The following is a 17,972-nucleotide window of genomic DNA, read 5'->3' as shown; positions in this document are numbered from 1 at the left end:
CCGCAGGATCCACTTCCTCAGATGGAGGCCGTTAGATGGGGGCGGGGGGTTCAAGGAACTGACACCTAACCACCTCCCTCGTCTCTCCCAAGCACACACACACACACACACACACACACACATCCTTTCTCTCTGCCCACCACTGCACCGCCCATTCCACTGTCTCTCACCACATTATCAGCGCAGGAAGAGGCAGGGTGGTGCATTCTGATGTGGCTGCACACACTGGATGATTCTTGGCTTATGTATTGTATCTTTGTCTTGGTAGTTGCCGGTCATGCTTCACCTTTAAGAGTACACCTATCGCTGCATGTGTCATGTGATGAAGTCAGGTGTACCACACACAGAGATGTAAAACGTGTACGTGAAGTCCAGGTTTTAAGTTGCTTTGCTCAGCCCTTGACTTGTCCCTTGAAAAAGAGCACAAGTGAGCTTAGGTTGAGGCGATGCTGCACTGAAGTGGACAATAGACTGAGAAGGGTGGGACTTCCTCGCCCTAGCCATGCAGGTTAAAGGTCAGGTATGATGCTATACCTTGTTTTATGAACTTGGCCCTAAAATTAGATAATTTAAATTGTATAGATTACACAGTATATCCATAAAGATATATCTATTGAATTTAATTGAATTAAATCAATTCCTGAAAATCCACATCAAACCATGCACCCTAAGTTACCCAATGAAACAAAGGCCAGTGCCAGTCAACTGTGTCAAGCAAGTGTGCTGTGAGTGTGCACGCAGGATGGCGGGCAGCTATGGCAAATGGACAGAGTGACCCATTATCAGTTGATTAGTGAGCAAGTCTCGCCTTTTCCTGCAAGTGGTCCTTTATTTGCAAGCGTACAAACGAGGGAATAACAGCCCCTAATGCACTTTGGCATCAACTTCAAACGTCCGACTGTCAGGAAAGCTAATCTGCACCCCCCCCTTCATTCTTATGTTTTGACAATAAAGATAGCCTATCTCATCCTATTGCAAGCTGCCCGTCTCCCGCCTTGTCCCTGATATGCCCGACAACTAGTCCAACAGAGTGTGTTACCCAATGGGACTGCTGGGACACTTTGATTGCACTGCTATCAACCTTTATATATTGCTGCAGGGAGAGGTGCTATCCTAGCGTTTCCCCAAATAAATCCAAGGTTAAGTGATATGAATAGGTTGTTTCATTGCGTGTGTCTACAATGTCTATAGAGAAAAATATATATATAATAAATAATAATATCCTGTTTACTGTAGTTGTTCTCTAATAAGCTCCCCCAAAAACCTGTAGCGCCACTGGCAGAAACTGTTCACCGTTTCTCTGTAACAGTGCAGTGTCCAGACAGTATTTCAGTAGCAGTTGTTGGACGATAGGTCTTATTAGCATATGTGAAACATTTTTATATTTTTCCCCTAAAGGAACGGTTTACAACATGAGCATCATTCAGCAACACATTATTATTGTCCTAAATATCCTTCCCAAGGAATATAGTGAATTAATGACTGTAAATTGCAATTCTTGAATAGATTTTGGCCATCAGAATCACCATCTCTTGACCTCAGGTGATCAGTATCAGTCTGTTTTGGGGGTTTTTAAATCACATTGAACAAACTATTCTTTCTTTTAAGCCACACCGATAATGCACTAACCACTCACACTCTCTCGTTCACACACACCTTATATCTGGCTTATGTGTCACTTCCTTAGAGGATAACCAGTCTCCAGATGTGCAAGTAATGTTAGGGCCACATTTGAGTTCATTTCCTCTTAGAAAAGGAAACGCAGCGGAAAACAAACCCTAAACCAAATAAGCTTAATTAAAACATCCAACAAAACAAAACAAGAAATGCAAACAAAATCAAGAGGGAGAAATTAATCAGAGCCGGGGTTCTCTTGAACTGACTTCAGAAAAATGAGGTGAGGAAATGAACAATAGGCAGGGAAAAGGGATGGAAGAGAGGTGGGTGGGTGGTGGGGACGTGAAGGAGTGAATGAACATCACTTCTGCTCCTGATTTGCAGGGTTTTTAATCTGGCAGTTGCATCGGAGCAGGGAAAGCGTGGGCTATGGCTGTAGTGGCGTCGTGGCTGAACACTGCTGACAGACAGGCCAAAATACAGCTTTCTTCTGCTGCTGATTAAAGAAGTGCAACAAAAGGGTGGAGGGATGTCGGGACAGGCGCCCTCACCAGTCACTCACACCCCCCCCCCCCCCCCACACCACAGATCAGTCACAATGTAAGATACATTTTATGAAATGTAACAGCATCAAACAGTTTACAGTATAAGTCAACTCACCCAAAAAGACACAAGTTAAAAACCATGAGCGATTTTTATTGCTTACTGCTCATAAAACAATGGTTAAAATTCAGTTCAGAAAAATCTGAAACATTCAAGCATTTCAAAAGTAAACACAATATTTGTCATCTTTGAGAACTCAAATTTTTTTTGTCTCACATTCATCATTGTTAACTGTCAAAATCCTCAGTCAACGTGTGAAATATAGATCCCAAACTGCCCATAAATATTATGTTCCCAAAAAGACAAGTGAAAATTCCCATATAAAGTGAAATGAGTAAACCTCAAGAGTGCTCCATATATATAATACATATAATAACTAACCAAAAAGACAGATTCACACGCAACACAGTGGCTGGTGTCTGGTTTGAGAGATACTGTCCCCTGCTGGTCAAACCAACAACTAATAATCTGCTGATACAGCAGAGAAGGCAAACCATGTCACCAACACATTGAGGGTTATATCACACAGCTGATGAACGTAATTGAATCTAGGTTATCAAAATACAAAAACTGACATTGGAAAATATTGCATTTGCTTCTTATAAAAACATTCTGAAACTACTCTAAGCATTCACTTAATATCAAAGATGATTTGGGGAGGGGGGGGGGGGGGACTTCACAGAAAATTAACAGAAAGCATACAGAAAATTTACAAATTACTTTTGGTAAAATTTTTAAAAGAGTGTACTTTTATTTATACAATATTGCACTTCGCCACACAAATTCTTAATTCACAGTTTGATTGGTCAAAGGCAAAAGTTCCAAGTGAGTGTCACATTGGCATTCAAAAGTCTTGCATAAGACAGTGTAAAGCTTTCTTTTTAGTGTATTTTTGTAAATCAATAGGAGTAGTCAGACTGTTAGCTTACTGTCACGTACAAGAGAAAAAAAAAATAATAATCCTTGTTCTTGGTAAAATTGCCACAGACAATGTTCTTAATGTTCTACTAGTAAACTGGGGTTGTAAAAGAGCTCCAACACTGAGACTATTACCTCAGTCTCAGATTCCCTGAGTAACCTGCGGATCCTTAGATAGTCAAGGTACTCCGAGTCCCATTTGCTCCCAATAATAACTTCCTCTCATTAACCAACATAACACTGGTGCTGCCTGGGCCACCAAACACATGGAAGTAAGATTCCCAATCTTAAAATAGTGGTACAACCTAAGAAGGGAAAGCGTGGGGAAACCAAGGAGAAAGAGAGAGCACTCCGTTGACCTAGAGCAGGAAGAGGAAATTATGTCACAGTTACAATGTAATATTTCAAAATAATTCTGCTGACTTTCACATGTGTCAGAGCAACGGTAATCCACATGATCCTCTTTTTGTCAGGCACCAGGTTTGGGGGGGGGTCACTGTCCACTATGGCAGGGTTGCTAACATGGCTTAAATCCGTTTTGCCCTTGTTCCAGTTGTAACCATGACTCAGCTAACAGCTTGTGCTAATACTTGTCCTTGCAGTCAAAATTGAACCCTGATATATTGGTCAGTAAACACAAGCAGAGCTCCCACTGCGCAGCAAACAGACTGGTCACCCGACCCATGTACCCACCGGCAAAGGGACTGAATTGCAAATGTCTTTAATCCAATAGGTGCAACATTTGAATTGGCTCAGTTTCTAAAGGTTAGGAAAGGCAAGAAAAAGTCACTGGATTTTCGAAAGTCCACTGGCCAAGAGGAGTCTGAAAGGGACGGTAGAGCGTGACACAGTTAAAGGCAGTCTGTGGAGACCTGAAAAGAGAAAAAAAAAAAACATAAGTTATAACATCACACACAATCACAAGGTGGAGCACTAAACTTGTAAAGCTAAGAAAAATAGTGATTTGGGGGAAAATAAAGTCTATTAATCACAGAACAAAAGTGAGTTGGGAGGCAATAGGAAAATGCAGGAGAGCTGCCATGGTGCAGAGATGCTATCGGTACAGTGAGGAAGGGGATTGCGTGTGTGTTTGGCGTGTCCATGCTCTGAGCGTTTATTTGTGTTGGATGGAGGGGTAGAGGGTGTGTGTGCTGTGAGGGGTCTAGGGCGGTGTGCCTCAAGGTCCCCAAGGAAACCTGACTCTCCTCTTGTCCCTTTTACACTTTCCTGAAAGAATTGTATTCTTTCTATCTGAGGAAGAGAGACCAGCCCATAGGGAAATGGGGCCAAAGGTGGGAAAACTTATGACACAGCTACCCAAGTGCAATGAATTGCAGCAAAACTCAACCACACAAGGACATGTGATACAAGAGTATATGCAGACATAGTACTTTCAAGTTGCTTCATAAAAACAACATGAAAGACTAACCAAAAGCACGGATAAGCTCTCTCTGTACTGCCCAGGTGACTGTCTTGATCAGCGAGGCAGAAGTGAGACCAGCAAACAGCATGTTGTACAGGAAGACAATGTAGAAGTTCCCAAGCCAGTTATAGCGACCAAAGTCTCCCAGTAGATCGAAGCGGGTGATCCCTAACACAATGGAACAGAAGCAAAAGAAATTGAATGAACTCAAGTCTGGCCTCACCTGCAGCTACGGTATTTGTGGCAAGCAAACGCCCTCTTGTGGGCATTACTAAAACTGGAAGTAAAATACTGACTACATACTACTTTTCCACAATATTTGTTACATACCAATTGTCAAAGTATACTATACAAGAAATCTATGCAAATTTAAAAAAAGATGACTTTTCCCACAGATTTAATACCATGTTGTTATGTTTTCCATGATCTTCTTAGAAGTCTCTTACCAGACACAATTTCTGTTTTATGTTTTGCAGCTGTAAGTAGCTTACTTTCATTTGTGCATTGCGGGACAATAGTGCAAGACAGTCCACTCACTTTTTTTTTTTTTTTAAACTTTTCACTGTGAACATTATCAAAACCTGCTAAGCATTAATGTGTAGTGTGGAACTGGGTAACGGCAGTAGTTTTTGCTAAATGCTGCCGGATTTTCAGGAAGAATGTTTCATCGTCATATGTCCTTACCAAGTGTGCGTGAAAACAACGGCAGTGCTGAGCTCAGGATGAGCAGTGAAACGCAGTTTGCAATTATCTGAAATCAACAGAAATTAATGTTACTATAAAGGTGTACACACAGAACATCACTAGCTTCCAGTATCACTGTCAGACACGGTGCATGTAAAGGTCAGCTGTCAGACACCTGTGTGAGGTTGGTATCCTGTGCACGAGGCAGGAGGCCAGTGAAGAGAGGAGAGCTATAGAAACCCACCACTGAGGATACCATCAGATAGCTGAGATTTATTTTAAGGACAACAGTGGAAAGACGATACTTACAGAACTTTAAAGTAAATTATCACCATTCTTTTAGCATATGAATTTAACAGCATGAGTCAACGCTCACACACTGGTCAAATACCACAGACAGTCTGTAAGTGGCTGAGTCAGAGCCAAATGGACATGGCGAGTTAACTGTGTGCGCACACTCATAGGTGAATGGGATAAGAGGATACAGGATAAGGACTACTTGAACAGCAGCGCCCAGTGAGCCGAACATGGAGAAGGAGGCCATTCCCAGGTGAGGGTCCTTAAACACACACAAAAAAACAACAACCCACAATTGTCAGTATACAGTCAGATGACTGGCTGCTGCCCACCAAGCATGAAATATTCACAAGTTCCTTCTGGCTAAATCCTCACCTCCATTCCTCTGGGCATAGCCGTCTCATCCAGAAGCAACTCCAACACATTGAAACAGACCATGAGTACACACATCACCTGAGGAGACATGAACAGTAATTCTAAAACCATTTAAAACCACCATCTGTGTCCATAAATGAGTTAAAGCAGCCTGTGAGAATATATGAATAAATAAGCATGTACAGTCAGTGCGAGGAGCACAAGCATGGCCAGTGGATAGCCCAAGTTCCGCTGCCATGGGGACGCTTTCCTACGCATTTCTGCAAGGAAAGCAAGAAGAAAAAAAAAAAAAAGAAGAGAAACATTAAAAAAGGAGTGTACAATGTCATTAATTTGCAAGAAGCCCAGCAGAGAGCAGCTTGTTCAGTTAATTTTACCTAGGGCGATGCGCTTGCTCTGGACTGTTTGGTACTCCTTTTTCATCACCTCCATTTTCAGCTTGACCCAGCATGACGTACTGCCATCTTCAAAAAACACATGATACAGAAAAAAGTCAAGTCAGCTTTAAATTGAATAATCGAAAAAAAAGGCAAAGGAGTGTGCTCATGGTGACGCACTCACAGTTCAGTTTCCTGGAGAGCGAGTCTTCCTCAAATGTGGTGCAGCTCAAAGTATCTTCTACATCTTCCAACAGCTGAGGGGGATAAGAGACGTCAATCAATTCGGAAACTACATTTCACAGCCATATGACAACTGTTAATGTGAAGGCTACTCTATGTAAAGTGTTTTACTTTAGTCGGTGTGTCTGAGACTCACCCTTGGTTTGACCAACAGGCTGCCAGTTACACTGAACATTCGGGACAAACCAAAAGGAGTGCACACTGAAGAGAAGAGACACAGATGGTGATATGCAAGTGTCATATGCCACAGTGTTTTAGCACTAAAAATATTTGTGATTGAGATATACTTACACAAAAGCAGCAACACTCCCACCAGAGAGATGCCCGAGTACAGGTAGGGAAGGTAATACTCCCACAGGTCTGAAATTCAGAGGAGCAGAGTAGAAGCAACTGTATTAAAAAGCTGTAAAACCAGTTGTCACTGGGGGATCTTCAGATATAATGCATATGACTCACCGTAGAGGCTCTTCCTGGCTATGTTGTCATGTAGGAGTGCTGATGCCACCCACACCATGCCCAGCACAAGCAGAGCCAGCAGCAATAGCAGCACAACAGCTTCATACACTCGGGCCATAACCCCCTACACAAACAACAGATACTCTGATCAACGGGGTGCGCACACCCATGCTGTCAATTTAGATCAAAGTCTTTAAATGGTTTTGGAGGCCAGAGGAGTTATTTGTGAGGGAATGCCAAAACCTGTACCTTTTTGGACCCTGCAAATCCCTCAGACTCTGTGAAGAAGTAGGCAAAGGGCATGAGGAAGACCAGGGACAAATTGGAGAAAAGGAAGACTAGGTTCCACAAGCCTGACACGAGAGGAAGAGAGATGTTCCAGATGTTAGTTTTCAGTGCCATCATTCATTCGGGTTAAACCTGCAGTCAACCATGTTGGCAGTACCACTGTCAACCACTGTGAGATATAGTTCTGCCAAGCAGTTTAGACTGACAAGACTGGCAACCAAGTCACATGTGCTCAATTTAAAAAGCTTCTTTTTTTTTTTTTTTTTTTTTTTTAAGTGAAAAACTGAGATCATTAAAAAAAAAAAAAAAACCCACTACAGGCATGGTTTACCATTGGGATTCATGAATATATACACTTTACATATTAGTTGCTCAATTGAAACCCCCCCCCCCCCCCCCCCCGGTATTGGGCTTGGAGGGCTTGACCGAGATCTTTTAACCATATAATGCACACAGCTAGGTCACAGCCACTCTTCCCATAATAATAATCTGTTTGCACACATGCCTGTAGTGTATTGATTTTGGTGGTTGATCCAGTTTAAAACAGAAATGCCCTCTGTTTGACAGGTTTCTACAATTACCAACTGTTCAGTGTTGTCGACTAACAAAAACAAGATGTACCGTGGATAAGAGATCCATTGAGCCACTGCATGTAGTAGCTCTGTGGGAAGGTGAGCAGCACTTCATTGGACAGAATGGAGATGGGGAGAAGGAGCACAGCACACACTGCAACGGACAGAGTGAATGTACACAACCACAGCCTGGGAGGAGGAGAAAGACTGCGAGTGAGGTTGCATGCGTGTTTGTGCACTGTGTGTCTCAGCCCAACAGCACAGCCTAGGTGAAAAGGCTGGATTGCCCTGGGATAAGGTTAATACAGTGACAGCGTGTAGGGACAAAAGGGCAGAGTGACACAGATGTGCCCCCGTCCCGACCAACGACCACATGAACACACAGGCGCAATAAATCTACAGCCAAATGGCCTCTTGCCACTACACGTCACAGTTACAAAGGTATCTGCTAAATCATTCACACTGACACTAATCCAAGTGAGTGAGTACAGATTGCTGTGGTCAGTTAATCATTAGAGTTTTTCACTTACGCAATTTTGTTGACGGTGGCATCCTCAATATCATCTGAAACAGGAGAGAAACAAGTAGGATTAAATCTATTACATAAGTGATTCAGACTTCTATTTGTTTTTAGTATCTAATCTTATCTTAACAAGGGTAAGTTGCCACAAACATAACCAACTTCTTTTCTATAACTTTAGAACGGAGAAAGGCTTAAACACAGGCCAATCTGATTGTAGTCAGATAAGGTGCTGAAATGTTAGTCCCAGACAGTTTGTGTATGTACTGTATACACATTAGATAAATAGGTATAAGCTGTAATAGAAATCAGTCCACACCAGGATGAAAAACATCACTGGCCTCAAAGTGGGGAGCGAGTTAGGGATGAGCATGTTAGGAACATTCTGTTCAAGCAAGACCAAGACTAGTAAAAACTGGAACATTCAAAAAAATCCTGCTAAGAATCATGCAACATGCTAAACCACAGTACATGAAACTGCTTCATTCTGTGCAATTTGTGGCACAGCTGTTTAATAAACCTAAGGAGTGAAAACCAGTTCGTGGTTCCTTGCTGTCAAAAACAACTCTGATAGGTATTGCACAATCGTTATTTAGCTACAGGGCACAACTGTTCTGCGGTTGGTGATACAACAACATCTTCAACAGTGGGCTAATGCATAGCAGACCCACCAACCCCAAGCAAGCTAAAAAGAAAAAGGGCAAATAAAACACAAACAAAAAACAAAACAAAAAAAAAAAACCTGGCTATCCCCCAGGTTCCAACCTAGCCCAGCCACAGAAGCGCAGAGGGGCCTGGATAGTTGGACATCCTACATCTGCTTTCAATAGAAGCAAGTTATTGGATGCTTGCTTCAGCCAATTTCTTTTGTTTTAATAACAGAACATATTGTAGATCCAAGTGCATGAAGTATGTTGCACTTTTCTAAAATGGTAGTTTGTCAGCTATGAAGTCGTTAAATGTCAATACTTTGTTGACTAAAAACAGATGTTTCTGTCAAAACTAAAAGTCAATGCTTGTTGAAAAACAGATCTCATCGAGATGTTTTCGTCCAGATAGAAGGGCCTTAAGCTACGACTCAAAAGTACACCTATGTTTATCTTCTAACAACATTCTTCACCTTCCCTCACCACCACCCTGACCCACAGGGATGGTGCATGAAAAAGTGGTTACATAACAAGCCTTCTGCACCTCTGGACTGCTCCAGCTAAGGTCACGAGCCTTGGGTTGAAATTTGCAATCCTGGCAGTGCGTAATCATGTAACGTAAGAACGTGTAGTGTCCAAACAAAACACTTGTGCTTGTTTGAAAAGTGGGGTCTGCATATTCTGTGGAGGAACAAAAATTCCAAAACACTAATGTAATCAGTATGCTTGTCAACATCATCAATTCTCCTCCCGGCAATTCTCCATAAGCCTTTGATGAAAATCTCTCTTTATGCGTTGCTCATATTTACATCCAGGAGAGTGTGACTTTTTTTTTTTTTTTTTTTTATAAACTCACCTGTGACAAACTCTGCTGTCTTCTTGAAGTGAGTAAGTATGAGGTAGGACACCATGTAAAGGCATGTAAACAGGAGTACACAAATCTGCAAAAGAGACGGACAGGAATTTTATTCATTTTATCAAGAAAGTGCAGCCTTGTAAAACAAACTGTCCTGTTCTGTCCAGTACTACTGATGAGCAACACATGTGATAGGCTTTAAAAGTGGGGGTGGGTGTGCAGTACAGATATCAAAAACATCCGGAAGTGACAGAGAAGGCATAGGGAGAAGAGGGGAGAGCAAGCATACAGTCGCAGCTGCAACATATTTGTTCCTCATAGAATATTCTGTTTTGTTCTGTGCAGCAAGAAAACAAAAACAGGTTATGTATTGCTACAAATGCAAACAGCCAAAAATCATTTATCATTTTGCCAAGGCGCCAAGAGAGACAGATGGAGTCTGAAGATTACCACTTTATTCCAACAATGGAGTGAAATGGGTGACAGTGATAAACTAGGAAGGATTAGGGGGAGTAAAATAAAGAAGGGTTAATACCAGTGTGACAGATACTGCCCCCATACTGCCTGTAAAGATCATTGTCAGACATTTTACTGGATCTGCCAACAAATTTAGGCTAAACCTATGTTGAGCAATCTGTTGTCTGGCAAAGCTCTTAACATTTTACAGCAATGACTGAAGTAAATCGTGTGTACGACCGTTACACAAAACATCAGAACAGTTGCTATAATGAAACTTAAATACAAAGAACCACATAACGAAAATGCATCTCCACATCCTTCAGATGAACTCAAACCCTGTCTACTCCATGCTGCAGAGTGGACAATCTGCAAACACCTAGTCATTGCTCAAGACTTGCTTTGCTCAGACACACTCAAATATGACAACTGCATGCGCGTGTCAGGATAAAAAAAAAAAAAAAAGGTTATAGCAAGCAAGCTGACAGATGCATACCAAACACAACTGTATACAATGCTAAACTTGTGGTTCAAGAATGAGAGCTACATCATAGAGGGTGCATACACTCCTCTCTGCCACAGCATATTAGGTACTATGAATAGGTGGAAATTAAAACTAACCATGTTAGCGTTTAAGTCTGACACAGGTGCCTTTCTAAGCAAACAATCCCCTAACTATCCAACATGCATCCTACCCACTAAGGCTGTAAAATGCTTATTTCTCACGAGAAAACAAAGCTATTCCAGAGATAAATATTAGAGACAATTTTACTATTTTATTACCAATACTGGACAAACCCCCCCCCCCCCAGCAATTTGTCATCGTTTTAGAAGTATCCAATCATGAACCTAAATCTAGGTCAAGTGGAAAATCTGCCCTGCTGGTGGTGTTGAATAAAAAAAAAAAATAATAAATCACAGGGTCCCTAACGTCGTCAGGATTCAGCTGCTGCGTACTAAATGTCTGTAATAAGTGTCAATACATTCAACAATGGAGATACAGCGCACCAAAGTGTTGGACTGACGAATGATATGACGTTGCCAGATCACAAGCACTGATCCAAACATTTCCACATGGCAGCTCAGAGGAAGCAGGATGTAGAAGTTTGTCTCTGAGGTTAACACCAGCAACACAAAAAGAGGGACTATCTGGAGAATGACAGAAATGCTAACATGCTAACAGGTGCCAAACCAGTTTCTTAAAAAGGATGCTAACATGAGCATAATAAGTTCCTTGAAATTCATTCTTTCAGGTTTCCATGAAAGCTATGTTACAGTCATATAGTCCAATGCATGTACTGTGAACAGTAATATATCCCAGAATAGTAGAAGGCAACGACAAAACTATTCATAGTGAGACAGTGTGCATTTATTGTGTTTCTATATTCTAAATTCCTAACAAAAGGGCATTTTAAAATGACACACTGGGACATATGGACACATGGTACAATAACAAATGGGGTTGGGGAATGGGCATACACCCCTCTTTCCAGGAGATGCAAGATGGTGACCCACTTTGGAACGAAAACAATCTAGTAAAAGAAAAATAACAGAACATACGAGCAGTTGTGTGTCATCTGTGCACATCAGTGTTGACAAGCTCCAAAAGACAAATTCAGCTGTCGACAGACAGAAACTAGTGTTTCTGCTTTATCATATCTCAAGCCCCAACTTGTTTTTACAGTAACAAAGCAAAAAAGTCAAAACATCTTGTAGTCATGCTCTAACACCTACCTAATGTAACTGCATTAGGCATTACATTGTCACATATGGCTAGAAAACTATTTCAAACTGTTGAAAAATACAGTGTTTTATTGTGAGGTTGGATGCCCATTGGTTGCTTCCTAGCAGCAGTCCAACAATGGACTGAATATAACAACTAATCAGCTCAGTCCACAAAATTGGTCAATAATTCAGTCTAATTTGGCATGGGGATTGTTAGTTAATCCAACAAAAAGGAAAAGCAGAGAACAAAGGAAGGGAATTGGGTGAGAAATAGGTGGAGGGGCAGAATAACACCCTTCAGTCAAAGTATGTAGGGACACGTGCTGATCGGCAACGTTGAGAGCTGGCAGCTCATAGCAGGCCAATGAGAAGACAGTTTAAAGTAATACAGCATGTGTTGAGCACGAAGAGTTCACCCAGAGCATTTTAAAATTCACAGAGTAACCTAAACATCTTTGTGCCGATTCATGCAAAAAACAATGAAGCTCTAATGTTTTCACAAGTTGCCTCACCTGGTAGTTCCTGTAATAATTCAAATAGAGCGGGAGGTTGGCAACGGCGCAGCACACCCTTACAAAATGTCAAGTGGACCACCGCAGAGTGCGCTATTTCAGGGGCCACTAGCCTCTTGTCCAGCTAAACACATTTAGGCCAAGCATGACTACCCACTGTTTACAAGTAGGAGGAAGGATTAGGCAAGACCTTTTCAAGATTTATTCAACAGCCAGAAATAACTTTAAAAATGTTGCACAGGCAAAGCCATGCTAATCCAAAAAGCAGGTGGGCAGCTACAACGTGTTGTGTCACACATTTTGATTATTTTACTTGGAAGGTGTCCTGCAATATTTGATGGCTTAGCAATGTGAGATTTCTGGGAAGGAACAAGTGAAAATGAGTGAGGTAATATTGTCAATGAGAACAGAAAATGAATGATAACAGTAGGGCTGAACAAAGTATCTAAGTGCAGTTATTTTAACTTATTTTGCAATATGATTCGAGATATTCGAGGGGATGATCATTTTTACACCACTGGTGTCATTGTTACTGAAAAACATTATATGATGATTATTGGTGAGACTGTTACGTGATCTGTCCCAAACAAAGGCAATTTATGTCTGTAGAATATGATGTGTAGGCCACGACATCTCTGCAACAAAACAATATTTAATTTAAAAATGGTATTTTGGCACATTTCGCAAATCAACAAATATTGCACTTCTTGCTGTTCAGGGCTGCAGCTAACGGTGATTTTAGTACTCGAAGCTTCTACAGATTATTTCACAGATTCATCGAGGCATCGTTTAAGAAGTGCTTTTGCTTGGCGGCGGCGGCGTGTTGCGTGTGTCATGTTCACACAGTGTAAGCGTGAAGTGTGGCAGTAATAAATGTCCGTGCGAAACCGTGTGCTATATAGTCATATGGATTAAACCAAGCATCAGTGCAAAGAATTTGCGTCAATGCTTAATAGTAATCGAATTAATGGATGAATCGTTTCAGCCCTACTGCTGTTTAAAAATTGCAGTAGGACATTTTTTCCTTCAACAAAGCCATTAAACAGCATTTCCTTTAAAAATAAACTAAAAATAAAGTAATAGACTAATTTGATTAAACGCATTACAATGCATTAATGTCTCTCAAAACTCCTACAGAAAGTTTTTCACAAATTTAGTGGACTATCAAATGTTTTAATCAGTCTTAATGTCTTTTATAGATTACATAGCATATGTTAATGCTGATGCTGGGTGTCCCATTTCTCTACTCATCGTGATCTTTTATGCTGCTGATCATTGATCCCTCTGGGCTCAGGGTGCGGGCTATGGGTATGCACTCCTGGCTGTACCATTCACACACACACACTTTACATCCACCTTGTCACACTTGCCAGATGCTCTCATCTAAAGCTGATTTACAAGGCTGCATCAGCTCAGGTGAAGACAGACATTTGGCTGCAATCAACTGATTATTTTGCTTGTCTATTCAAAGAACACTAGGTGGGCCACATCTGAACAATGTATGGATTTTGAGCTACAGGTTTACTTGGTGTTGTCTCTTCCAATTAAAAAAAAAGGTATGATCAGTTCATTTATTCATCGTTTTGAAAGAATTACCGTTTAATGCACCTGATTTGCATACATGTTTTTGGCGTATCTAAGAACCTTTCGTTGAGTGTATAAAATGCTTAATTTTAGCCTCTTAAAATTTTTGCACTGCATCTGTATTAACATTACTTCTTAAGGTGTTCTGCAGAAATGACCATAAACACATTTTGGCATTGGAAAATCTCAAGTAAAAAAATGTAACACTCAACACACAGCTTATGCTTCTCTTACTCTGCAATGCTTTCTTTGCTTTATCTCAATCTAGAGTATCTATCTCATCTTTCAATGTGTTGTGTCTTTATCAGATGGGTGCTTTGCTATGTGGAATACTATGACAGTGTCTACACTGCTGCCACATAGTCTATTACTCAAAATGATTTGATCAATGATAAGCTTGGCCTATAGCCATGTATAATCAAGGATGCAGGGGCAGCTGACCAGCCTGAGAGGTTGCACTGAGAAGAGATGGTAAGCTGGAGACTCCAGGCCAGCCAGTGGCTTAAGAAGGGGGTGTCGACTAATAGCATTAGGTCTTTAGGTGAAAGGGATAATGACAAAATAAGGGCATTAGAATAAATGTGGGCATGTCATTAGTTGCATCATGAAAAGTTAATTCTATGATTAAGTACACGAAATATGTCTAGAGGATGTAATCCGCTCCACCTGTACTGTCATACCTAGTGTGTGTGTTGTCGAGCCAAGTCAGTTTAAAAATACCCTAAAATTGCCTTGGATGATTCAGCTTTGGATGTTTTTACAAATGAAAAGCAATAGACATTTTTTCATGTGAGAATTGCTGAAACTTGTCAAAGCAGGAAAAGCACAGGTGTAACTACTAATGCTGATGGCTCAGTGTCCGATACAATATCAGAGACCTGAAATGGGGCCATCTAATTACAGCATGCAGTCATCCCTGATTTCATTAGTTACTCTTGCGGTTCCATGTAAATGTCCACTCTGAAAAACATATTTTGGCTTCACTAGTTAGTTAATTTCTTCTAGCATATTATTTCTTCTCTGCTGTTGCACTGACTCAGTCTCCCTAGGGGATTATAAATTTATTAATTATTCATTCAACCACAAACATATATCCGTTTCCTGGCCTGATCTACAGCTACACAGGGTTGCTCATCTTCTCTTACAGACTTAGGTTTTGTTCTTATTAACATCTGAGCAAACCAGGACAAACTGAGAAGTCAACCAGTGATCCTAAAATATGCAGCAGAAAAGATGTAGTTTGACATTGTCCCTTAGGTTCTACAGTTATCAGCAATACCTCTAATCTCAGGAAATGAACTAGCTATTAGATCTGTTTGTACTTTTTAGGGTTAAAGGTTAAACTGAACTGATCTTTCTGGCAAGTCTGAAGTTTAACAAGCTATTGGTGTTAAACAAAACAGAGTTAAGTCACTGTGGAAGAACGGCACAACCAAAATGCACTATTAAAAGTATAGTTAAACTAAAACTATGTAGCAGGGTGAGCCAAACCTTAGCGAACAGATAAAAGGAGGATTTGAGAAGAGGTCCAGGCCGCTACAAACTCAATAGAAAAGCCCCAGATGCTGTGTAAGCTCCTTCATGTTCCTGTACCACACCACTTGGTCAACGTTACCTAATGACCGGCTGCATCCGTGCAACAATTTTAACGCCTGTGCAGTAGTTCAGCTGCCAGAACAGCCGTTTAACACGTTAAACGTAACGGATAACGTTACTGTTGTTTAACGCTGAAATATGAGACTTTGACAACTTCAATTTGAGAGGCGAACAATCGCTAAGTAATGCGACACAAACACTTAATTAGTCAAAAGCCGTGAGTTTCTTGTACTGATCAGGTGGCTGGTTGTATTGTTAGAAGCAACGCTCATTATGCATATTAACCGACGGATCCATTAGCCCAGCGTTGATGGTTAACGTTACTTACTATAGTCTCCCGGACACGGTTGTGGAAAAGTTGCTCTCTAACCGACACGTCGTCTGTTTCCATTCTCCGAAACCATAACAGTGTCCTCAGGCTTAAAAGCGCTGGAGGGAAAATGGCTTAAAAAGTTAAAACACGGGGCATCTTCTTAAAAATGTCGTGGGTGTAGCTGGCTAGCCTGGCTGCATTTAAACGACGGCGCTAGCCTGCTCCTACACTCTGATATAAAGAAAACCGCAGGAGGAGGGGTCGGGTGGGGGCGGGGCGGGGCTACACAGAGGGGCGGAAGCCTGGAGAGCGCTACAGGTGGCTGTCAATCATCGCTATAATTAATAGTTGAGAGTCATTATCATATTTATGTTATTCATATCCAAAGGTGTGTGTACATACTAAAAATACCAGACAGGCCAATGAAATGGTACAATGTCCATGTACGTTGGGATGTGCACATGCATCATGGTTGTTGAAAAGTGCTCTATAAATAAAGATTATTATATTATTATTTAATTTCAAGTGTCATTTAAACTGGGGATGCTGGGGAAATTTCCCCACCACTTTTGGAAATGGCTGATTTTGCCCCCGTTAATTTTTTAAAGTGAAAAACAGCAGGAATAAACTTTAAATAACAAATGAAAATGCTTGCAAAATATGCAATGCAATTTAAATATGGAAGAAACAAATGTGTAATGTCCAAAAAAAGTAACTTAAGATAAAAAAAAGATGCATTATATTTTTATATTTTTAAATGTCACCTGCCTGTCACCTGAATTTTCTGTTTCTCTTAATATAAATAAAGACATTTACACCATAAATTGGTGCAGAAAATGTTTTCAAAATGCAGTAAGTTAAGAGTATAATGTGTCATGGAAATTTGTATATTGCTGGTGAGGGATTAAGCAAATAATTGAGTAACAACCAACCATTGTCTCTGAAGAATTTATCAATAAAAAGAGAATGACAGAGAAGTACTACAATAGAAAATGAGCTGGTCCAGAGACCTGCTGCCTATAGGGCAGCTTCGGGGCATCTAGCCCAGAGCAAAGGGATGCATAATCATTTACACAGTCTAGATTTCTATGTTTTGGGGAACAGAGGCCTTGAATGTTCATTCATTGTTCATTCAAGGCCGGTAGAGGAACAGCAAGTAAGGAAAACACTAAAACAATATCACAGCTCTGACCTAAACCCTAGTAAATGTGGACAGACTAACATAATGAGTATAGAAGAAGGAAAAGTTAAGGATAGAAACAATATATACCTTTCAGACATAACAACAAAAATAATAATAATAATGTAGAATGAATATAGGGATGCACATCTCTTGGTGAAGTGGTACACACTTAAAACACTAGTTTTAAAATTATTTCCGCATTTCCTTTCTTAACATTTCCCCTGAAGTAACATGTTTGGGATTTTTGAAGTGGTGCTGTATGAGGTATTTATCCATAGTCAGTGTAGGCCTATTACCTGCAGTAGACTGCGGTTAGCATTTCCTTTGCTTTTTGGACACAGGTCAATCTGTCTGCATAATGAGTACCTTTACCTTTGATACTTCTAGTACAGTTTCCTCATAACACTTGTACTTTTTCAAAGCAAGACTTTTAAAGGTAAATTAATATTTTACACAGTAGTATTGCTACTTCACTTACTGTACATAAAGAACCTGAATAATTCTTCTATCCCTTGTTTTCACATCGTTTTCAGTTTGGTATTTCTATTATATTTATTGGCATTGTTGTAGCACAAATGTACTTTGTTATGGCTCTATGTTTGTTCTATTTTAAAAGGTTTGCAGAACAAATAAGGTACTCTTTGAAGCATTTACATCAGTGTCCTATCTCTCACAAATGTCCCATTAAGACCTTTTCCTCACCATATCAGTTCAAACGATCAAGGGG

At 40.6% G+C, this 17,972-nt stretch overlaps 1 protein-coding gene across 2 annotated transcripts; it reads right to left on the bottom strand.

Annotated features, from left to right (window-relative positions):
* Positions 1-2,292: 2,292 nt before the first annotated feature.
* lmbr1l (limb development membrane protein 1-like) lies at positions 2,293-16,281 on the bottom strand. 2 transcript variants are annotated; one of them, XM_038722566.1, is made up of 17 exons: positions 16,078-16,281; positions 9,877-9,961; positions 8,384-8,417; positions 7,903-8,042; positions 7,243-7,346; positions 6,994-7,117; positions 6,829-6,897; positions 6,674-6,738; positions 6,479-6,551; positions 6,295-6,381; positions 6,101-6,177; positions 5,918-5,995; positions 5,731-5,804; positions 5,421-5,511; positions 5,246-5,312; positions 4,568-4,729; positions 2,293-4,010 (listed from the first exon to the last, which is right to left on the bottom strand). In XM_038722566.1, the coding sequence occupies exons 1-17, from the start codon at positions 16,138-16,140 to the stop codon at positions 3,925-3,927; spliced, it is 1,479 nt and encodes a 492-aa protein (XP_038578494.1). In that variant the 5' UTR covers positions 16,141-16,281; the 3' UTR covers positions 2,293-3,924. The 2 variants fall into 2 exon arrangements, with proteins under 2 accessions (XP_038578494.1, XP_038578495.1); XM_038722567.1 differs by lacking the exon at positions 16,078-16,281 and having other exon boundaries at positions 7,903-8,007.
* Positions 16,282-17,972: the final 1,691 nt, after the last annotated feature.

Source organism: Micropterus salmoides, unplaced genomic scaffold (genome assembly GCF_014851395.1).
Source record: "Micropterus salmoides isolate LMB-PRFRI ecotype aquatic unplaced genomic scaffold, ASM1485139v1 Ms_hic_scaffold_16, whole genome shotgun sequence".
Taxonomy (NCBI): Eukaryota; Metazoa; Chordata; class Actinopteri; order Centrarchiformes; family Centrarchidae; genus Micropterus; species Micropterus salmoides.
The sequence above is the reverse complement of the archived record's forward strand: the minus strand, read 5'-3'. Positions and strand labels throughout refer to the sequence as shown.